At 49.9% G+C, this 23,178-nt stretch overlaps 2 protein-coding genes across 2 annotated transcripts; both read left to right on the top strand.

Annotated features, from left to right (window-relative positions):
* Nucleotides 1-4,117: 4,117 nt before the first annotated feature.
* On the top strand, nucleotides 4,118-7,949 carry LOC123095921 (protein NRT1/ PTR FAMILY 8.3). The gene is made up of 5 exons (XM_044517493.1): nucleotides 4,118-4,488; nucleotides 5,325-5,430; nucleotides 5,518-5,735; nucleotides 6,066-6,622; nucleotides 6,838-7,949. Exons 1-5 carry the CDS (start codon nucleotides 4,435-4,437, stop codon nucleotides 7,658-7,660), a joined length of 1,758 nt encoding a protein of 585 aa, XP_044373428.1. The 5' UTR covers nucleotides 4,118-4,434; the 3' UTR covers nucleotides 7,661-7,949.
* Nucleotides 7,950-8,755: 806 nt separating this feature from the next.
* LOC123095922 (probable protein kinase At2g41970) lies at nucleotides 8,756-10,759 on the top strand. The gene is made up of 4 exons (XM_044517494.1): nucleotides 8,756-9,153; nucleotides 9,232-10,007; nucleotides 10,115-10,201; nucleotides 10,484-10,759. Exons 1-4 carry the CDS (start codon nucleotides 9,057-9,059, stop codon nucleotides 10,601-10,603), a joined length of 1,080 nt encoding a protein of 359 aa, XP_044373429.1. The 5' UTR covers nucleotides 8,756-9,056; the 3' UTR covers nucleotides 10,604-10,759.
* Nucleotides 10,760-23,178: the final 12,419 nt, after the last annotated feature.

Raw genomic sequence — 23,178 nt, 5'->3', positions numbered from 1 at the left:
CGTTGTGCTTAGGCGAAGCCCCGCGGAGATCACTTCACCATCACCGTCACCACGCCGTCGTGCTGACGGAACTCATCTACTACATCGACGTCTTGCTGGATCAAGAAGGCGAGGGACGTCACCGAGCTGAACGTGTGCAGAACGCGGAGGTGCCGTGCGTTCGATTCATAGGTTGAAGCGCGAAAATGTTCGACTACATCAACCGCGTTGTGAAACGCTTCCGCTTACGGTCTACGAGGGTACGTAGACACACTCTCCCCCTCGTTGCTATGCATCTCCATGGATAGATCATTGCGTGTGCATAGAATTTTTTTGTTTTCTATGCAACGATTCCCAACAATATTGGTTCGGGCTACCGCTCAAGGCGTGGGCTTCCAAGGCGCAATGTACGATTTCCAGGGTGCTTCCCATGTCTTCCGCCTCCGACTAGGCCGGGTCTTGCAGCCCACTTGTCGCTCTCCTGGCGCTCTGGTTGGGTATGTTGCTCCAATCAATTTTGGAGCCGTGGCTGCTCGGCGGGGGTTCTCATGAGGTCGCGACAACGTCCGGGTTTCTGGTGTCCCATCACCTCGCCTTCCATGGCTAGAGTCTGGACCGGGAGGGGGGGTTATGTTCTCTTTCTTCTTTTCTTTTTTTCATGGCAATACGTATCTCATTCATATCATAAAGAACAAAGTACAAGTCACGTAAAGACCGACATGACAAAACTGAAAAGATAGCAGAACATCTCTGAGCTTGACACCAACGCCCGTCACCTGCCTCCGGCACCACCACAGCAGCCACCGAAGAAAAGAATGACGAATCACCTCCAGACCCGAGCTCGACGCGGCTCCATCGCTGATGTGCAGCTTTGCGGACCTCCAAGGTGGCTCACCAAAAGTGAAGCCCTTACCGTTGAACGAATCAGACCGGGGCAACACCCCGGACACGCCATCAAACTTCAGATCTGGCACCCCACCACGACTAAACGCCGAAGGAGGAAACCATATCTGCCATCCACGAACCACGAGCCCAGCACATTCTCCGTCTTCCAGATGTCGTCGATGCAGACCACAATCTGCATCCGCTCCTGGACTACCTCCCAAGCTCCGCGCCGACGCTGGAGCAAACGCCGTCGCAACGGCGGAGCCCGAGGACACAGGTCCACCACGAGGATGTCGCCGCCACCACGCCATCCTTGCTTGAACGGACTGGTTTCCAAATCCATCCCCAACCATAGGACCGATGGCCTCGTTAGGGAAGGATCCGAAGAATCTTTATTCAGCATTGTCCTCGTCGCCGCCGAAGCAAAAACGATGAACAACCTAAAAACCTAGACTACGAGAGAGTAAAAGCAATCCACACACGTGAATCCGGCGACCCCCCTCACCACCGACGACCGAGGTCGCCGGCGGAGGGGAGCCGCCGGAGAGCGGCGTTGAAAGATCGGCTTCCCCTGGCGGCGGCTAGGGTTCCAGCCGCCAGGGACGTGGTAGCTAATCTGATTACGTATAGCCAAAGCGTGCACGGTTCCGTTACATGTTCTCTTTCTTCTATCAATGAAAAAATAGATAAGCTTTGTGTATTCGTGAAAAAACATACATGCGTAATTTTTTTACCCGATTCCAAAATTCTAAAAAATTACCCTTCATCTACGGGAAGATGGCCTTTCCCATAAAAGTGCCTCATCAGCTAACCGCCACTATAGTCCGCCGCGCCGCTGTCACACCCACCATGCCATCGACCGCGGCCTTCACCGACCACTGCCACCGCTGACCACTGTCGTCGGCTGTCAGCCGCCGCCGGAGTTCGCCGTCACTGTCGTGCCACCGCCAAAAACCACCTTTAGGAGAAGTTTTTACGACAACTGTGAAAAACATCCCCACCTATCAACTTCCCCTAAATTTTATGAACAACCCGTAGCCCGTAAAATCACTTTTACGGTGAGTTTTTTACCGGAGCTGTCAGAGATGGTCTTACAAGAGAGCCCGATTTATGCCGTGCGCTGATCAAGGCCGTGTGTCTTGGTCACATGAGTGAGTTCTCAACCCTCAAAAAAAAAATAAGTGAGTTGTCTGGTGGCTAGAAAATGGCACTATTAATAAAACTAAAATGCAAACAGTGATTACAAATACATGCATAGTTTTTATTGCTTAGTGGCGAGAGCTTGACATTGCCGTTCCAACCGACGGAGCATCGAAGTGGGACTCACAAATGCAACCACTACTTTGGTTGGCATCAAGAATCTGATGAATCAAATAAGGCCAACTCCATCGCGCGACTCTATCCTGTCCGGCCCCGTCCGTTTAGGGTAAATCGGACAAGCGAGGCGGCCCAGTGCGTGACGGCCCAGACCCATCTGGTCCGTTTTGTGTCCGGGTCAGCCCATTTCGAGCGCAAACTTGCGCCGGGTTTGGGTCGCGGCGGACACCAAATGGACGCGCGCCTCGTCCGCGTCGGGGCCGCGTGGCAGGCGGCCACCTACCTCCCACCCGCCCACATCAATGCGCACGCGCGGGCGGCCCCGCCTGTCATCCGCCCAGGCGAGGGGTCGCGGTCCTTCTTAAATGGGAACCGTGGATCGGTCGTCGTCCACACTGCCCAACGCCACCCCGCGGCCTCCTCGAAACCCGACAGCCCCAGTCCCAAACCCTAGCCAAGAACTCGCCGGCCGGCCGCCCGCAGCCATGGGGCTATGGAACTACGGTCGCAAAGGCAAGCACGACCGCGAGGCTGGTTCCTCGTCGGAACGCCGCCGCGGCTCGGTGAAGAAGGAAGAGCCCGCGTCGCCATCGCCACCACGGCGGGCCCCTGCGCCGCCCGCGTTCTCCATCGCACCCACGGCCGCCGGTGAGCGCGACCGGCACTACATCGAGGCGGCCGTCTGTCGCCGTTATTGGGAGACGAGGACGCCGCTGCCATGGAGCGACGTCCACCTCCCCAATAACTGGCACCTGTCGGCCGACCGCGTGCCGATCCCGCCCGTCTCGCAGAGCGGCCGTGCGCGCCGCCAGGAGATCCAGCGCCGCCGCCTCCTCCCGGACGACCTCTACTACGACGAGAGGTACGCCCCTGACTCGCCATTGAGGGACACTTGGCTCCGCGATGAGCACGACGTGCGGCGGGCGTCGTTCTTCGCCGGCACGTCGACGGGGCCGCGACGGCCACGTGAGCCCCGAGCGACTCCCCAGGCGCGCGGGCGTACGCGAGTGCGCGGCCTGACGCCCACGCCGTCGCCGTCGCCATCTCCATCGCCACCCACACCTCCTCGCATGACGGTGGAGGAGGAGGCCCGGCTCATGGCGCGTGTGCTGGAGGACTCCATGCACACGCACGACGAGCGCCAATGGGAGGGCCTCGAGGAGATGACGGCCCTCTCCGCGGCCGGCGACGTCGCCATCCCCGAGCTGGAGATGGTGCCGAAGGAGGAGGTGGTGGAGGAGCCGCCGGTGGCCGCATTCCACCCTGACCTGGTGGGCCAGGGGTGGAGTTGGTCGTGCTCCGCTGAGCAGATGGCGGCCGCCCTGGGGCCGTGAACTGGTGCCCCACGCCGCTGCGGTCGCCGGAGCGGGAGGCCTCGCCTCGGGAGGAGGTGGTGCAGGCACCGGCCACCTTCCAGCCCGCCGCCCCCGTGCACCACGGACCGTCGGCCCACCTGTGGACGCCGCCGGACTACGTCGACCTCGTCAGCAACGACGACGACACCGGCGGCCAGTGAAGACGGCGACGGCCACGACATCGACGGGCGCGGCAGGAGCGCGTGGGAGGCGTTTTTTTATTTTGGTTTTAAGTTAATTATGAAACTGGGCCGTTTAAGTGGACTGAGAAACTGGGCCGTTTTGTGGCCGTAACCCCTATATATGTTTTATGTTTTTTTAACTGCGTTTATTTACTTTTTTAGTCATTTCATTTAAATTTTTATATTTTTTTATTCACGTCCATCCCGGACAGGTTTTTGTGCGGCCGCGTGTTGGGTGCACCCATGATCCATCGGACAAACGCGGATATGGGCGAACCCATTGCCGCTCCAAAGGGACAAAATCTGACCAAACCAGACGTCCATTTGGTGTCGCGCGGTGGAGTTGGCCTAGGGTGATGGGAGGAATCCTTAAACATTGCCGAGACACGCAAGTGGCACCGATCCCTTCCTTCGTCCCCTTCCCCTTGCTTGCTTATCCTCTTGTGCTCCTCGTTCCAGTCGGTCGTTCTCCCCAAGACCTCCAGGCTCCAACCACCACTCCGACTCCAGATTCCTTCTCCAAACTAACTCAACTCCCACCCCGAAGACTAGCCGGTGCTCGTGCCGTGCCCTTCACTGTTTCCGGTTGGACTTTGGACCCTACGTATCCAGATCTACAAGTTTCCCTCCATATATTCAGCTTCCGAGCAGAGTATCCCAGCCCCAACCTGCCGTTCTCTCGCGCGCCGATCGGACCGGAGGCTCGCCGTTCCACCATGGCAGAGGCGGGCGACCCCACCCTGGAGCAGGGGCTCCTCGCTAACCCGGAGGTGAGTGGTTGCTCTGTCCGGTCCTGCCGTCTCGTTTCTTGAGTTTTTGTTTCGGTTGGTGCCTTCCGTTCCGTGCGATCGGAGGTCGCGTGCTTAGGCGGGATCCCTAGTCTTACAACAGATCATCGCATCTAGTTGAAGGTGATTCTACAGTTTGGTTCAGTTTAATCAACATCAAAGGCTAACCAGAGGTAGCTTCATAGGCCACCGGCTGCGCTGAATTTGGATTGAGATATTTCCCTTTTATCTGTATCTATTACTCCATATGGAACACCAGATGGAGTATCTAGGACCTGGTATCTCGGTTATGGTGTTCCATATGAGATATGACCATCCGTTTAATGTCTCAGATTCCAATCGTGAGAGATTCGCGTTGTTTCAGTTTAGTTTCAGTAAACGCGATTTGAGGGTGTTCTCTTGGACAGTATCGGATTTCTTGGCCAGGATTTCTGGTGATCAGTATTTATGTATGTTCCTATAATGAAGTTTTCCTAAGCTGGACATATCAGCCTATGGTACCAGCATAATGAAACATTTGCTACATTTTGCATATATCAAGTTACTCTGAATTTTGTTTTGCTTGGTCTCTCTTAAGCATTACCCCTACGTTGAAAGACAGAGATATTTTCCTCCCCAAAGCCAAAGATATCTTCTTTTTTTTGCCGAAGCAAAAGACAGCAATGCTTTACTGTTGTAAAATGGAGTAACGCAATTCTATCTATCAATGTACATTGACTCCTACTTAGATTTAAATCACTCTTCAGTCATGAAAAATTGCCCACTAATTAATTATGTGATAAGTTATAACACAGCACACTAAATACTCCCGGTTTCAGGAATCCAACCAACTTACATACACTGGAGACGGATCCGTCGACTTTTCTGGAAACCCTGTCGTGAAGGAGAAAACTGGTAGATGGAAGGCATGCCCATTCATCTTGGGTAATTTTTTGCAGCAGTCTCCAAGTGCATTCTTTTGTTTACAACTAACTATATGTATGCGTAATAACTATTGTAACCAACCTGTAGGTAATGAATGCTGCGAGCGGTTGGCCTATTATGGCATCTCGACAAACCTTGTTACTTACTTGACGAAAAAACTACATGATGGTAACTCCTCTGCTGCTAGAAATGTGACTACATGGCAGGGAACTTGCTATTTGACTCCCCTTATTGGAGCTATCCTGGCTGATGCATACTGGGGGAGGTATTGGACGATCGCAACGTTCTCCACAATATACTTCATTGTAAGTAATTTTTACTGAAATTTTGTCTAAGTCATGTGTAAGTGCTTATAGATTCCTCAAATTTAAAGGACGTGCACTGTATGAGCTATGAGAGTATAAATTCTCACCCTCCTCAACAGGGTTAGAACAATAGCATACTACTTTGATATGGGGTATGTCCTATGAAATAGTTATGCTTGTGATGCGTCGTTTTCACAATAGATGTCTTGATACTCTCTTAACTGCTGTATGCATTACTGTGAAAGGTGCATATAGTTCTTGTGTACCAGCTGTTGGTTCATATCTGACTGCTAAACTCAATTCTGTCTTAACCTCATGTTGTAATTGTAGGGGATGTCAGTACTGACTCTGTCAGCATCAGTTCCTATGCTCATGCCTCCATCTTGTGAAGGAGCCATTTGCCCAGAAGCCAGTCCTTTGCAGTATACCGTATTTTTTCTTGGTCTTTACCTGATTGCGCTCGGTACTGGTGGAATCAAGCCATGTGTCTCATCTTTTGGAGCGGATCAATTTGATGACACAGATCCAGCTGAGCGAATCCAGAAGGGGTCTTTCTTCAATTGGTTCTATTTTTCAATAAACATTGGTGCTCTTATATCAAGCAGTTTTCTGGTTTGGGTGCAAGACAATTTAGGATGGGGATTAGGCTTTGGCATTCCGACAGTATTCATGGGTCTTGCCATCATAAGCTTCTTCGCTGGCACCTCACTCTACAGATTCCAAAAGCCAGGTGGCAGTCCTATCACACGAGTATGCCAGGTAGTTGCTGCCACTTTGCGCAAGTGGAATGCACATGTTCCAGAGGACAGCTCTCTCTTGTATGAGCTACCAGATGGGGTTTCAGCAATCGAAGGGAGTCGGCAATTGGAGCACACTGATGAACTCAGGTGAGCATAGCAGTACAGCACAGCACCACAACTCCAATCAGTTTATTGACCTGTAAAGATCTAGGGCAAATAAGTATTTGAACTTTATTAGTTTCTGATTCTTATTAACATATAGTTTTGATAAATTCCAACTTAAAAAACTAGATACAGTAGCCTTTTGCTTTCGTGAATCTGTTCACCTTATTTTTCCAAATCCTAACTAGCATTTATTTCAGATGTCTGGACAGGGCAGCTACAATTACTGATCTTGATGTGAAAGAAGATAGCTTCAACAACCCATGGCGGGTATGCACTGTCACCCAGGTGGAAGAACTGAAGATATTGGTTAGGATGTTCCCTGTCTGGGCAACGACAATTGTCTTCTCGGCTGTCTACGCTCAGATGTCCACCATGTTTGTGGAACAAGGGATGGTGCTTGATCCAACAATCGGCTCATTCAAGATCCCTCCAGCATCTCTATCCACCTTTGACGTGGTTAGTGTCATTATATGGGTTCCTATCTACGACAGCATCCTGGTCCCGATAGCCAGGAGGTTCACCGGCAAGGAGAGGGGCTTTTCAGAGCTGCAGCGGATGGGCATCGGCCTGGTAATCTCCATCCTAGCAATGTCAGCAGCCGCGGTCCTCGAGATAAAGAGGCTGGCCATCGCCAGGGAGGCGCACCTGGTGGACCAGAACGTCCCGGTTCCGCTGAGCATCCTGTGGCAAATCCCTCAGTACTTCCTGGTCGGCGCCTCGGAGGTGTTCACCTTCATCGGGGCGCTCGAGTTCTTCTACGACCAGTCGCCGGACGCCATGAGGAGCCTCTGCAGCGCGCTGCAGCTCATCACCACCGCGCTCGGGAACTACCTCAGCGCCTTCATCCTCACGATGGTCGCCTACTTCACGACCAGGGGAGGGAGACCCGGGTGGATCCCCGACAACCTGAACGAGGGGCGTCTCGATTACTTCTTCTGGCTGCTCGCGGGGCTCAGCTTTCTCAACTTTTTGGTGTACGTGCTGTGCGCCAACAGGTTCAAGAGCAAGAAAGCGGCTTGAGCTTTGATGGTCAGAAAAGTTCGATGGCGTCAAGGCAGCTTGCCTGAAGGTCTAAAAGACTTGGGTGGTGTCATCGTGTACATGTATACTTCGAAATCTGTATATACGTTTCTCAGTACATGATCCCTCTGTTTAACTACGTGTTTACTTTTTTAACAAGCTGTAATTCTCTCTATTAGAAGAGGATCCAGTGCGGGTCATGGATCTCCTTTCATGTACATATATTTTATTCACTTGAAGTTGGCAAGTTCAGCCCATCACGGAGCTGCAGTCTCCTGTTTAGCATTCAGTTTTTATGTCTTCTTATTAAGATGTGTACTGATATGTTAATCTTTCGACTCATGCATAACGTTGGATCAGCATGCATGTTGGAGCAGTGATGATTTAAAAGTGTTGAATGCTTAGAAGAGGATCTCCCCACCTTTGCCTGGTGCTGGAGAGGAGGTCTTTTTTTGCTGGTTATATGTTGTTTGTGCCTTTTGACTCCGTTCCTGTAATTTGTTTTCTAGCATTGCTCGTGTGGGTCTTTTGCTTGTCAACACACACAATTGCATGTCAAAACTTCAACTTGTTGAACTTATTTGGGCACATTCGTTCCTGCATGACCGACAATCTGAAACCAACCCTGCATTCCATGAATTGGAGTTGGAGGACATGCATGCATTGCATGGGCATTTTCTTGCAGTTGCAGTCCTGTCCTGCGGTTGGCGGGTCAACAACTTGTGATTAGAAAACAAAATGATGCAAAGGCAGGGTGGGTCAAAGGGCGGGCGTCGCCATGGAGACGAGACGTGAATGGTTGCACGCGAGACGCGAGCACGTCGGGAGTGAGCTGCGGCGCACAAACGTGGGCGATCAGTTTGACCACAGTTTTCTTCTGAGTTTCTGGACCTTCTGATGCATGCATCACCTTAACTAATTTGGCAGTCCCAAACTCTGCCCAGAAGAAATTCATTTTGTTCCATAGATAAACTAAACAATCTCTTCTCCTGGAGACCAGACCACTGTGTTTGCCTGTCAGGGGGTACGCACGCCACGCTTATCCGCTGCCACACATGACAGGAAAAAGGGACGACAGTGGCATCTATGTTGCTGGTTGGCTCGGTACAGAGGGACTAGAGAGAGAAAACGAACGTGTGCGACATCAACTGCGCAGGCCGCACGTAGCCCAGCGGATGATTTGCAATCGCCCGCGCCTTCTCAGGTCGCAACTCATCATCCCCTAACCACCACCACCCACCCCGCGCAGTCCAGCCTCTGCCATATAGGAGGAGGACGGACCGCCTCAATCTTGTCCAGTTGACATAGCCAGCGGCAGCTCATCATCCAGACGACCAAACCGCCCTTCGGGTTGCTCCTGCTGAGCTTGCCGCCGTGTGCATTTATTGGATCCAGGATGTGGTGCTGCGCCGGTGAGAAGGAGGAGTACCACGGCCCGCCGGCCGGCAACCTTGCCACGCCGCCCCCGCGACCACCAGGTTCTTACAATCTTCGTTCCATTCCTGCACCACACGCATTCGCATTATCACGCCTGTTAGTTTGATCGCTCGATCTGATTCTTGCAGCGCAAGCGCGAGGCCCTAACGCGCCGAGAAACGGCGTGGGGCCAGCCAAGGTGCTGCCCATCGACGTCCCCGCGGTCACGCTGGCGGAGCTCAACCGCCTCACGGGCAACTTCGGCGCCCGGTCGCTGGTCGGGGAGGGCTCCTACGGCCGCGTGTACCGCGCCAAGCTGGTCACTGGTGAGACCGTGGCCGTCAAGATGTTCGACAACGGCGGCTCCGGGCAGTCGGAGGCGGAGTTCTGCGCGCAGCTGTCGGTGGTGTCGCGGCTCAAGTGCGACCACTTCACGCAGCTGCTGGGCTATTGCCTGGAGCTCAACAACCGGATCGTGCTCTACGAGTTCGCCACCAACGGCTCGCTCTACGACATCCTGCACGGGAAGAAGGGCGTGCAGGGGGCCGAGCCCGGGCCGGCGCTCACGTGGGCCCAGCGCGCCCGGGTGGCCCTCGGCGCCGCCAGGGGCCTCGAGTACCTGCACGAGAAGGTGCAGCCGTCCGTGATCCACCGCGACGTCCGCTCCAGCAACGTGCTCGTCTTCGACGGCCACGAGGGCAAGATCGCCGACTTCAACCTCACCAACCAGTCCGCCGACACCGCCGCGCGCCTCCACTCCACCAAGGTGCTCGGCACCTTCGGCTACCACGCCCCCGAGTACGCCATGACCGGCCAGCTTACGCACAAGAGCGACGTCTACAGCTTCGGGGTCGTCCTCCTCGAGCTCCTCACCGGCAGGAAGCCCGTCGACCACACCATGCCCAAGGGCCAGCAAAGCCTCGTCACCTGGGTATGTATTTCTCCCTTGTTTGCTTGTACTCCATCCGTAAAGAAATATAAGAGCGTTTAGACCATCCAAGAATGCATGTGTGACGATCGGCATTGATCCTGCTGCAGGCCACGCCAAGACTGAGCGAGGACAAGGTCAAGCAGTGCATCGATCCCAAGCTCAACAACGACTACCCACCAAAAGCAGTGGCCAAGGTGCGTAATCCAGCTAAAGAAATTGATCGATGATTCCATTCCCCACTGATATATCTGTTTTAACCTGTGAAAAAAATAGCGCCCTATAACGTCGCTAATAACACGCCATAGCATTCTCAGAAATGTCTCGCTAAGTAAATCAGTGTACAATTCCTTGCTAATAGCATGCTATAACACGATATAGCATGCTAATAGCGCAATTTTAAGAATCACGCTATTTTTTCATAACACACTATTTGTTTTCATTGGTTTTAACTGATGAATTTCTTTGCTTGTGTTCAGCTCGCGGCAGTGGCGGCCTTGTGCGTGCAATACGAAGCCGACTTCAGGCCCAACATGACCATTGTCGTCAAGGCTCTCCAGCCACTTGTCGGTGCCCGTCCGGGAGGAGGAGATCACTAGCTTAGAGAAAGATCCATGTCATGCATGTCAAGGCCTTCGTCCTCTCCTGCAGCTAGATTTCTTTTGGTGGAACCGGCATTCATATGTTTAAATCCTACTAGAGTGCTCATATTTTTTCTGAATTTATTCAGTATACAATCATGTGGGTGCATTGCATGTATGCACGTGAGTGTTTACGTCTCTGTTGCGTTTCTCCAAAAAAACAGATAGGGTCTTGAACCTCTCGAAATGGGCAACAAAACTTGGCAAAACCAGATAGGATTTTCGAGGGAAGGTATAGCAGTGGCAAATCTACTAGACGGGCTTTAACAATTAACAGGCTCAAGGACCAGCCTGGCCAATTGTATCCACTTGCTTGTCATCAAGCCCACACAACCACTGCTCGCATGAGGTAGTTCCTTCGTTCCATAGAGGCAGAGACCACATTCGCACAGTGCACGAGCCGCCTGCCAGTGCCCGCCATGTTGCCAGTGCCCTAGTCGCCGTCGACCATCGGAATCTCTCCTTCGCGTCGTCCTCAACAAAGACCAGCCAGCTTCCTCAACCAAAACCAACGTTGGACCTCCCCTAGTCAGCTAGCCTCTTGCTTGTCCCCTCCCTAACTTTGTGTTTGGCTGTTGGAGCATGAATAGGCTACGCTAGCATAAATTAAAATTTTCTACCACGTTCATCCCAAAAACCCCTACAAGTGTAGCGGAAGACTGTCGAGCTGCGCGTCGATGCCGATGTAGTCGTACTGCTCCTCGTGGTCCTAAATAAGACTTCTCGCTAACCCATGAACAATTCGTTGAAGCGTCGGAGGTGAATGCCTCTAAGATATCCACACGTACAAGCACCGAAACATCACGCTCGGGGTGCTAGCTTCAAATGCTTCGATCTGGGTGGAGAGTTTGTGTCCCACACAAGCATTCAGGTTAGGGAGGGCCTTTGTCTTGCTTATAATGAGACGAAAAAACACATCGTCTCACCCCCCCCCCCCCCCCCCCCCAAATGGGTCGGCCCATCATGGGAGGGAGCGTTGGCTCCTAGTGCATGTTTTTTTACCTTTATCTATATTTCTGAAATAGGTAATTATTTATTAAAATCTTAAAAATTTTAATTGCTCATTTAAAATTGTCCATGTGCTGTAAAAGAAGTTGGCGCGACTTTTATGAAACGTTGATAGCATTTGAAAAAAAGTTCGTGACATTAAAAAAGTTCTTACACAATTAAAAAAAAGTTAGTGACATTTCAAGAAAAAAGTATACACAATGTAAAATGTTCGCATAACTAAAACAATGTTTCGTATCATTCAATGAATGTATGTGCCATTTCAAAAGAAATGTATGTGATATTTTTTTTAGAAATGTTTATACGATGTTAAAAAGTATCCGCATGTAGTATAAAAATTGTTATGAACCATTAAAACTGTATGTAATATTTTATATAAATATTCATGTGTTTCAAAAAAATCTTGACAGATTAAAAAATGTTCATACAACGTAAAAAAATGTTCACGTAGTTTAAGGAATGTTTAATGCCAATAAAAAAGTTCAACATGTACAGAAAATGTTCAAAATCTATTATAAAGTTCAAAATAGTTATTTTGAAAAAAAAAGTGCATCATGTATTTGAAAATGTTCAATGTGTATCAAAACAATGTTCCACATGTATACTAAAAATGTGCAATGTGTTTTGAAAAAAGAGTACACATGTGTTCAAAAAAAAGAGAAAAGGAATGAAGAAAAATAGAAAACCGCAGAAACCGGTGAAGAAATGCATGAAAACCAAAGAAAAGCGGTGAAGAAACGAAGAAATCCGATAAGATAAACAAAGAGAAAATAAAGGCAAATAAACTCGAGCCAGCGGTGCTACAGTGCTGGGCTGGCTCATTCCCTCGCACCTAGAGACAAGACCGAGTTACGTCTCACAACATGCATGAAGTAACCCTAATGTTCACGCTAGCCCTAATGCTACCCACCTCTCACTTGCATAGACCTCCTAATGGGCTTACCTTAGAGGGCCATTAACACTATAAACCCAATAAAGAATGAATCGCATCTAAACTCTCTGTTCGAGGTCCCTTAAGTATGTGACCCTATAGATTCACGTATACTTGGACAAGACCCAAGTACACCTACTCGACTAATAGTCGGTAGCGGCCTCTCGTAAGACGTGTGGACTCCCAAATACAAATAACGATCATATCAGAAAAACCTTTTGCAACTCCATCGGCCCTTTTGGATGAACTTTGTGGATGTCCGGTGACTGAAATGCCATGTTCTATTTTTTCTCGTATGATCTACGTACTTTGCATGTGTTTGTATGAAAAAGAGATGGCGCATTTAAGGTCCTTGGTTGTGGAGAGGGCAAAATAACAACTGCTTGGATACTGTCAGCAATTTGTCAGTCCTGGTTGTAGATGCTCTGATGCCCTCCTATTATCTACCAAACCAGATCATCTGATAAGCGATACGAGAGTGTGTGGGCCCGATCGACACCTACAGGCCGTGGTTGTTGGCGTATAAATGCATATCCCACCTTTTCCTATCGGGCTGACGCAATTAAATTGCATCCCAGTTTTGATCCATGTTTGGGCATGAGAGAGCCACACGTGAGAGAAAATGTTGACGTATGAATGCATAGCCCACCTTTTTCATCAGCTTGAGCTTTTGAATAAATTGGCTGATAACATGCAGTTCTACCATAGCCTCTCCCTCTCCAACCATTTCTTTTGCTTTGCATCCCTTTTAGCCCAGTAGTGCAGGTCGTCGTGATGGAGGCCACGATTTGAGGCCATCTTTGGATGCCGGGCGCAGCGGGATATCACCGATCGGAAACCTGCACTCCACGTTGTGGCCTTGGTTGAATATCTCTACTACTATAGCGTAGCAGTTTTGAATTTGGATTTACCACTTCCCTCCCAGCTTCCCGCCAAAACGCTTTTGAGGTGCTTGGAGCCGTTGATTTCCCGCATTAGGTTGGCATCTACCGTTCATCAATTGTCAGCGCTACGTATCCAATGGCTAGCATGCGCGGGATTCGCCTCTCCTGCCGTGAGTCGCAGGTCCACACTGAACCAGCTGCAGGAACCAGCTAGAAGCTTTACGGTATTTCCCTTAAAAAAACATAGAAGCTAGAAGGTTGTTCCAGAAACTTACCCGTTCTGCGGTCTGGCCGGTCTCAATGGATGGATTTTTTTAGCTTGACCGAGCCAGTACCTGTCTTATCACATAACTAGGAGTACTACGATTTTGATGTAAAAAAAGGAGTACTACGATTCAGCCGCCATAGAAAAAGGGTATGCCGCACCACTATCCAGGATATTTTGCGGGCAATTAATCTAGCTAGCGTGTACGAATCACATTTTTCTAAGCAAAGACGGATATTTCTACCAATCCATAAACATAGAAGGAACTAAATAGATGCTTCACATTCTAATATGCTCACTATCTCATACTTCCTCCGTTCCTAAATACTCCCTCTATCCCAAAATAACTTTAGTACAAAGTTATACTAAGTTTGAGACATTTATTTTGAGACGGAGGAAGTATAAGTCTTTTTAGAGATTCTAATAAAAACTATGTATTTTAGAGTGTACAATCAGTCCATATTGAAATCTCTATAAAGACTTATATTTAGAAACGGAGGAAGTATTTTAGATGGTAAATGTTTTATTAAGCAAGGCTAAAGCTTTGCCTGTTCATTAAATGAGCAAGGAGTAAAAAGCATGTACAAGGTCGTATTAAAAAAAGGAGCAAACAGACTACTCTTCAGGAAATTCGCAAAAAAAAAAGAAAAAACTACTCTCCAGGAATGATCGTCCCTAAGTGTTTCACTCCGGTGATATGCCACAACCTAGCCTCTTTCTTGATATTGCCAAATACAGACGTAGGCAAAGATGCAAAATTGCTAAAAACTCGAGCATTCCTCATTCAAAATCTCCCATGACATGTGCTTAAGAAGATAAGCCATGGCATTGTTTGGTTGCTCATTTGAGTCGACCGCTTTGGTCCACCAAATGTGGGTGGAGTTGAATGATGCCAATTTCCGGGGTCGAGGTCCTTTTTTCCAAGCCAATCTTTGACCACGCACCAAATTCTTTGTGTATATTGGCATTGGAATAGGATGTGTCCCGAGGTCTCCATGTGACATTTGCAAAGATGGCAAAAGCTACAATTGGGCTATCCTATTTTTTGCAATTTATCATTTGCCAAGCAAAAAAATTGCACTTTGAAGGTGCCCAAGCTTTCCAAACTGTGAGCTTGATCAAAGACGGAGTCAAACAAAGAAAACGGGCATTGGATGCCGAGACAGTGGAGTAGCAAGCATTAGAGGTTAGCTTCCAAATGCGAACATATAAAACTCTCGAATGTGCTCCGCGGTTAATCCATCAGTCAAGCGCGTGCTTTTACAGTTTAGCGTGCAAAGCACGTGCAACTTACTAGTATACAAATAGTGGCACTTGTTGCATCATCCATCATGACTGGATCAATGGCAGCACCCTTGTATATATGCATGAAAAATATATTCGTACAACAAATCGGGTAGGCCAATGGAATGTCTTCCCCATCACTTGTTCAGTCCGATGCCTAAAGTGAGTTTACAGAGGTGGCGGCATCAATCCTCGAGCAGGAAATTCACCTGAAATGTCAGTGGCGACTTATTATAATAATAAAAATGGACGCGCCCAGCGGCCTCTGGAAGCCAAATAAACAACGCACGCAAGTTGGCCATGAACATTGCAATAGCTAAGCACTCGTGTACTGGGACAGGAGTCACTGACTGACAGCGGGGCCCACGTCGCAGAAGGCGCCACAGGTCAGTGAGGCACGAGCCCGGGTGCCGACATGGTCCCCCATCCCTCCCGGTGGCCAGCAGGCAGAAGCCATGCAGCTCCCATGGATAAAGCATTGAAGGTTCTAGCCCCCATATGAGGAGGCCCATCGTGGCCACGTGCCGCTCACGTGCCCCTGTCCGCAAGTGGCAAGCCCGAGGGCCACGTGAGACGCCACGCGACTCGGCCAGACCCAGAAAAGGAAGAACGAAGGATCTCGAGAAAACGGAAAAGGCAATGGCGTCGCTGCCCCGGCCGGGCCGTTGCCGTTGCCGAGCCGTTGCCGCCGCGTGGCGTGACAGCGCGCGCAACGCACGCACGCGTGCTCACCTCGCTTGGTTTGCAGCCCCGACCTCTCGGCCTCCGGTGGGTTCGTCTCGTCCTCGGCGTCATCGCGCCCACGGTTATGCGCCCTGTAAGAGCATCTATAGCCGGACTTGCAAATCCGGCCCCTCAAACACCAACGGTCGTGTCTAAGGCCACTGACCGAGCATTTTTATAAAAATGCAATTCATATCCGGACACCTCAATTATCATATCTCAAATTCATACAAATTCATGCAACTACGTCGACGCACACGCATCGTCCGGCTACTCCATCACGCTACACTAAACATGCCATCGGACTATCAAAATTTGGCATGTTTAGCTATGGTGGAGTTCATCCACAGCTGCCCTTGTCCTTCTTGTGGAAGTACTCGTCGAAGACGCAGTACGGATCGAGCCGGATCTGCTCGTCGTCGGTGCTGTCCTCTTTATCCTCCTTCGGTGGCATTCCGGCCATGGCACAGATCGCCCGATTCTGCTCACGGGCGAGGACACGCGTGTTCCTCCGCTGCCGTTTCTTCACAATGCGGGCGCGGATGGCTTCCTCCTCTACGGCCGCCCGCGCCACCGCATCGGCCGCCTCCGCCGCCGCGAGACGGGCCTCGGCGGCCTTTATCCTCTCCTTCCCACGGCGGGTCGCCCGTTCCCTGGGGGACTCATACTCTGCCCGACCGATGATGGGAAGGAGGGGTGTTCCGGCCGGGACCGCGAGATCCAACACCAAAGGACCCGAGCGCTCGGTGAGCCAACGCTATGTGTCGCGGCGGACGGATCCGTCCGTCGGCCGGGCATTGTCCTCCCGGGAGCGGCGGAGTGCAATGCGGACTGCCATTGCCTCCTCCAGACCACACGGGGCGACGCCCCAATCGACGGATCCGGACCGGTCGAAGTCCGATCCACTGCGTGCCATGGCGGAAAAGGTCGCAAACCGCCGGAGGTGAGCTCGGGTGGCGGAGGAGTGGAGGGGAGTGGAGTGAAGTGGCTAGGGTTTGGTCCAGCGAGAGGATGAGGACGAATATAAGTGGGGTCGGGTGGACCAACGTGGGCCGGGTCCGACCTGGCGGGTGTGCCTGGGTGCCCCCATATCCGCCCCATATTTGGGCTGGATATGGGGGGTGCCGGTCAGCCCGGGCGTTTTAGGGGCCCGTCTGGGTCCAAATTTCGTGACTGGGCAGCGACCGGGCGGCCTGCCGGGGCGTTTGAGACGGGTTTGAGGGGTCCGGTTGTAGATGCTCTAATATGTACGTGCACAATGACCGGATAATCATTAAATCGCCGCGTGCACAGCCTTGTACCTTATATTCTTTTTCTAGAAACTATTAATCTATTCATCTTCAATAATGGCAGAATAACGAACACCAAAAATAATAAAAAAATTATCCAGATTTGTAGACCATCCAGCGACAACTACAAGCACTGAAGCGAGCCGAAGGCGTGCCGCCGTCATCGTCCTTCCTCGCTGGAGCCGGGCACAACATGTTGTAGTAGACAGTCGGGGGTCGTCATGCTAAGGCCCCCATAGGACCAACGCACCATAACAAATAACCGCCACCGATGAAGAGAAATTTAGATCGAAAGGATCCAACCTGAGGACACAAGAACAAAAATGAACAAAGACCGGATCCGAGCAGATCCACCAACGACAATCACCAACCGAATCCCGTGAGAACCGCCGGAGACACACCTCCACACGCCCTCCAATGATGCTAGACGCACCACCGGGACGGGGGCTAGGCAGGCAGAACCTTATTCCATCTTCAAGAAGTCGTTGTCGTCTCGTTTTCTTAAGCAGGGCACAAACCGTAACAAAACTTGAAGAAGCACCTAAAACCGGAGTTGTCCCACCGGCAAGGGCCGGGATCCACTGCGCACCTATGGCACTAAGGCCACAGGAGACGTGGCAGATCGGCGATGCCGCCGACGGGAGGCAGTAATCCTAGCCGCCTTTCCTCATATTCAGAACCCTAAGGCCAACTCTAACCGATCTCCTAAAAATAGAGGAGCAAATCCGCGGAGTAAATTTTAGTGGAGGATTTTTACTCCACTAAATTTTGTTCGTACCTAGCCGAACTCCTAAATTTAACGAAGTAAAAAGCACGTTTTCATAAGTTCAGCATAGATTCAATTTAAACAACCGACATTCGACACATAATGTACATAATCACTCGTTTTAAACATAAAAATGAACTTGAACTTAAAACTGAACATGAATTTAAACTAAAACTAAACATCATCGCCGCCCTTATAGAGGACAAGCCAATCCGGGGAAGATGCGCCGCCATTCTTCAACATTGAACTCATCCTCGTCCTTGCCGCCATCGTCGGAGATGACGATGACCTCCCGTTGACCCCACACTCCAAGAAGATCGTCCGCTCCGCCTCCGCTAGCTCGGTGTACTAGTGGCAGAGGACCGCCATGTACTCCTCATCGACGGCCTCCGCCGCAATGCTCTCCCTCGCCTCCCGGACCTTCCTAGCCATCGCCGCACTCACCACCCCCGGTGGCGGTGGGTGGAGCCCGACGCGCCTCCCTCCCCCAAGAAGTTGAGGCGCGCCGCTGCGCCGTGCAACCGGACCTGCCACCGGTCGTACTCGAGGGCGGCAAGCTCAGCCGTGTGGAAGGAGCCGAGCCACTTCTTGGTGTGGGTGTCGCGGTCAGTTATCTCCGCCACCCACGTCCCCACGGCCGCTGGCGGGCGCCGATGTACTTCCTCTGCGACTGTCGCGGCGGAGGGAGGTCTAGGAAGTCGGAGAGCCGTCTGGAGGGGGCCGCATCGGCGCGGCGGCAACAGCTTGAGGACTAGCATCCACGCTCATGGCGGCTGGCATCCACGCTGCGGATGGGTGGCGGGGAGCGGCGGCCATGGGATCTGGCTAGTGGGCGGCGGGGGGCGGTGTCGGAGGCGGGGATTGGGGAGGAGGAGAGGCAGAGAAGGGTGCGACTTTTTTACTCCGCTACCGAGTGGTCGAGTAAATATAGGCGCGGGATAAATGGTGGAGGATTTTTTTGCTCCACTAATGGTTTTAGGGGTTCGGCTAGGTCCCGGTTAAAGGAGTAAAACCGGATTTTTACTCTTCTAATCGGTTATAAGGGATCGGTTAGAAATGCTCTAAAACTATAATATGCATGCAACGTGAAAAATACTGCGTCGATGATCAATGAAATAAACAAACATAGAACAAACACACATAGAACGAAACCCATATCCAGATAATTCGGACCAAAAGAACATCAAAATTCAGACGGCAAACAAAGTTCTAAACTAAAATTACTAAAAATGCAAACAAATACGGAGAGGGTCGAGGATCTTTACCACTTCCTCGCCAGTTCTTTACCCTTCTGGTCACCAAGTGGCCGTAGCCCTCCGTGTAGGCGTCGACGGCAGGAGGGGTTAGTCGAAATTGTCAGACGAGGAGTCGATGTAGCCGGCCATCCTTCGGACGGTGCAGTTCTGCTGGCTCACCAGATTTGCTGCTCTCGCTTCCGCCACCGCCTTCTCCAGCGCTTTGCACGTTGATTGCTCGATACCGAGCCTGAGCACATTGGCGTTATTTCGACGGAGCCGGTGGGCATTCGTGTCTGCTGTCGTCAGTGAGCGGTTGTAGACAACCGTGAGGAGCTGCTCCACCTTATCGGGCACCGCAGGCAATTCGTGTCGGAGGCAGGAGGAATGTACCGCTGCCTTCGACGCCGCCGCCCTATCCCTAGCCCTCATGGCGGGCAACGCTCGCCTCCGACTCCGTTGCGTCCTTGGCGTGGGCACGAGCGCCCATCGATACCCGTGAGGAGTGGAGAGTGAAGTGAAACTAGGGTTCACTCCGGGCGGGGAATTTTAATGTGGTCTATGCGGGCCATGGTGGGTCAGCTTAACATGGCAAATGCGTCCGGGCCTCCCCATACATATCTTAAATTTGGGCTAGGTTTAAAGGGTGTCGGTTTCACTGCCATTTTGAGAAGCCCGATCGAGTCATTTTTCATGGCGAAGCACTGATTGAACTGTTAGTTTGAAATGATCGGTTGTAGATGCTTTGAGGTTTTAGGGGAACGCCTGGTTGGATGCCACGGCGGTTTCGCCCGGATGGCTTCTTCTGGCAAAGTGTGACAACCCCGTCTTTCTCGTGACGACCGTCGTTATTAGGGAAGTCTCTTGGACCGTTAGCATGTGTGTCCATGGTGATCACCCTGAATTTTGATAAAACATGCATGATTTTTGTGTGGGTGCATTATACTTGTACATAGTTGAGAAAAATAATGCTCGACGGTCAGATATAAAGAGAAAACAAACGAGTCCTTACTTTTTTTACTAGAAAAACCTACGTAAGCTTAAACCGCTTTGGAAAGGCATTCAACAATGCACTAAAAAGTAGGCAGCGAGACGAAACGACTCAACCGTTGGGATACTGATTAGAGCCGTGTCTCAAGCTTGACAAGGTGAGATATGATGTCTCGTCGTTCCAGGTTGCTATGCGGGATGCTGATTTTTACAAAAACCGTTTTTTTAACACAATACAATCGCAGATACGCATATGTATGATCATTTATGTCTGTATTGTATTAAAAACAAAAACAATTGCAGATACTCACACACACGTACATACATCTTTTCGTATGAATGCACGCACGTGAACCCTATCTCCGTGAACACATCCGACATAACCCTGGTGAATTGGTTTCACCACAAGAATGCTAACCATCTGAGCAACGCTCAATTCGCAACACCGGCTCTTTTTGAAGTACAAACTTTGTAGGTTTTCGTCAATAACTACTACAAGAACGTAAAAGTTAAATTCCGTGAAGTAAATCACATATGGTTTGTATTCAAATGTAATTTCTTATTGTTGTGGTATTTTAGTATGAATAATAACATGCTTATCGCAGAAAAAAAAAACATGCCTCTTGACATCGCCTTCTCCACCCGTGTCGCCTTGGTAAGCCTTGCGCAATGCTTGGTGTCTTCCATTCACTTTCCTGAAATCACCACCACTGCCACTTCACCTTCCATTTCCTTCACCAACATCTCTGTAAACCTATAGCACAATGTTGTAACAACTACAACCATTTTAATATTGGCCAAAGTGAGGGATCGAAGGCTATGATCTACACTGCTGGTGGTGGGCGGGTGGGGAGGGAGGGGGTGTGGATAGACTTAAGTGAAAGTGTATCTATCTTTTTTTTACGGGATGAAAGTGTATCTATCAAGGTTACTTAAGAGCCCTAATCATGCAAGTCTACAACAAGATAAGAGCGCGGAAACAAAACTTGCAACAACATAAGAGTAAGAGTAGTGAATGCAAATACAGTGACATGAAGATATTTACCTGAAGTTCAAATAGTTGGTGCTATCCTACTCCCCATTAGTGGGGGTTTGGATACCAAGTCCCAAGAACAAAGAGGTCTGTAATTTAGCATGGGCAAATAAATTCCCACGAGCGGGAGTGACCAACGAAGAACATGTTCATTCTGACCATCGTCCAATCGTACTGGATACGGATTGTTTGGATGAAAAAATATTCAAACGACCAGAGGGACGTGTTAAACAATTTGAGGCGAGGTGGTTGAAAGAAGAGACAGTCACTGAAATTGTTAAGGCATCTTGGGAGAAAGCAAAGCTTGCGGGGATTGGACCTTCACTTGCTGATCGTACGAGAGCAGTGCATGCCGATTTGCATACTTGGGATCGGGAAACTCTAAAGGGACCGAAAGTGAGATTTAGGAAATTGAAAAAAGAATTGGAGAAACTAAGACGAGGCCCTCTGGATACGGAATCTCGATGTCGCCAGAAGGAAATTATTGTGGTAATTGAGAATATTTTGGATCAAGAGGAAGTTTTCTGGTTACAAAGAGGACGGGCGAACTGGTTGATGCATGGGGATCGTAATACAGCTTTCTTTCACAACGCTGCCACGGCCAGGAAAAAAAGAAATAATATAAGGAAACTGTTAGATGATTCAGGAAACTGGGTAGAAGAAAAGGAGTTGAGAGATCACATCACTAAATATTTTTCAAAGCTTTTCACTTCGGAAGTTCTGCATCCCAATCAAGAAGTTTTATCACTTGTCCGTAGGAGAGTGTCAAATGAAATGAACAGTGCTCTACTTGCCCCTTATACCGCGGAAGATGTTCGCAAGGCTTTATTCGATATTGGGGACTTAAAAGCTCCAGGACCAGATGGTCTCCATGCTATTTTCTATAAAAGGTTCTGGCCTATGCTGGGGGAGGACCTAATTGAGGAGGTTCTGAAAGCAGTCAACACATGTACTATCCCGACCGGTTGGAACGATACGGCGATCGTGATGATTCCTAAGATTAATACACCAGAAAAGGTAACACAATTTAGACCGATCAGCTTATGTAATGTGGTATACAAAATAATTGCAAAAATGGTGGCTACCCGTTTGAAGGTTTTTTTTACCAGAAATCATTAGCCTAACACAGAGTGCATTCGTACCGGGAAGACTGATAACGGATAATATTTTAGTGGCCTATGAATGTTTTCACACAATTAAGAACAAAAGAGAAGGTAGAGAGGGCTTGTGTGCCATAAAACTTGACATGCACAAAGCATACGATAGAGTCGAGTGGCCTTTTTTGAAAGAGATTATGTTGAGATTGGGTTTTCGTCAAGAATGGGTGAATTTGATTATGCAATGTGTCTCAACTGTCGAATACATAGTAAGGATCAATGCAGAGGAAAGTGAGAGCTTCAAACCTACTAGAGGATTGAGGCAGGGTGATCCGCTATCACCATACCTCTTCTTGCTATGCACAGAGGGGTTGAATGCATTGCTGACACATGCCGAGGAAACGAAAACATATCAGGAGTTAAAGTATGTAGGGACGCCCCGCCAGTCACAAATCTTCTCTTTGCGGATGATTCATTGATCTTGATGAAAGCCAATCAGCATAGTGCGGCGGCCCTGAAATCAGCATTAGATTTATATTGTGCGGCGTCGGGACAACTGGTAAGTGTGGAAAAATCCAGCATTTTTTTAGTCCTAATACAACGGTTGAGATCAGGGAACAAATGTGTACAACGCTGAATATAATGACGGAGGCAATGAATGATAAATACCTGGGTTTACCAGCCAACGTGGGTGCTGATAAATCAGACTGCTTTAAATTTCTGATTGAACGAATTGTTAAGAAAATTAGTGGTTGGAAGGAAAAATTACTGTCTGCCGGGGGGAAGGAGATCCTACTCAAGGCTGTGATCCAAGCCATACCTACCTATGCAATGTCGGTCTTTAAAATTCCTAAAAAAAATTGTAAAGGAATCATTGACGCGATAGCGCATTTCTGGTGGGGTGACGAGGAGAACCAGAGGAGGATGCACTGGATGGCCTGGTGGAAAATGTGTGTACCAAAAAACCAAGGTGGAATGGGATTCCGTGATATCCACTGTTTCAACCTGGCTTTGCTCGCCAAACAAGC

Source organism: Triticum aestivum, chromosome 4D, assembly GCF_018294505.1.
Source record: "Triticum aestivum cultivar Chinese Spring chromosome 4D, IWGSC CS RefSeq v2.1, whole genome shotgun sequence".
NCBI classification, from domain to species: Eukaryota; Viridiplantae; Streptophyta; class Magnoliopsida; order Poales; family Poaceae; genus Triticum; species Triticum aestivum.
The sequence above is the reverse complement of the archived record's forward strand: the minus strand, read 5'-3'. Positions and strand labels throughout refer to the sequence as shown.

Excerpts from the sequence above, each read along its gene's own strand:
- LOC123095922 (XM_044517494.1), top strand. The coding sequence starts at position 9,057 with ATGTGGTGCTGCGCCGGTGAGAAGGAGGAGTACCACGGCCCGCCGGCC. Across the intron at positions 10,008-10,114 it reads AGCAAAGCCTCGTCACCTGG|GCCACGCCAAGACTGAGCGA; the intron begins GTATGTATTTCT and ends ATCCTGCTGCAG. Across the intron at positions 10,202-10,483 it reads CACCAAAAGCAGTGGCCAAG|CTCGCGGCAGTGGCGGCCTT; the intron begins GTGCGTAATCCA and ends GCTTGTGTTCAG.
- LOC123095921 (XM_044517493.1), top strand. The coding sequence starts at position 4,435 with ATGGCAGAGGCGGGCGACCCCACCCTGGAGCAGGGGCTCCTCGCTAAC. Across the intron at positions 4,489-5,324 it reads GGCTCCTCGCTAACCCGGAG|GAATCCAACCAACTTACATA; the intron begins GTGAGTGGTTGC and ends TCCCGGTTTCAG. Across the intron at positions 5,736-6,065 it reads TCTCCACAATATACTTCATT|GGGATGTCAGTACTGACTCT; the intron begins GTAAGTAATTTT and ends TTGTAATTGTAG.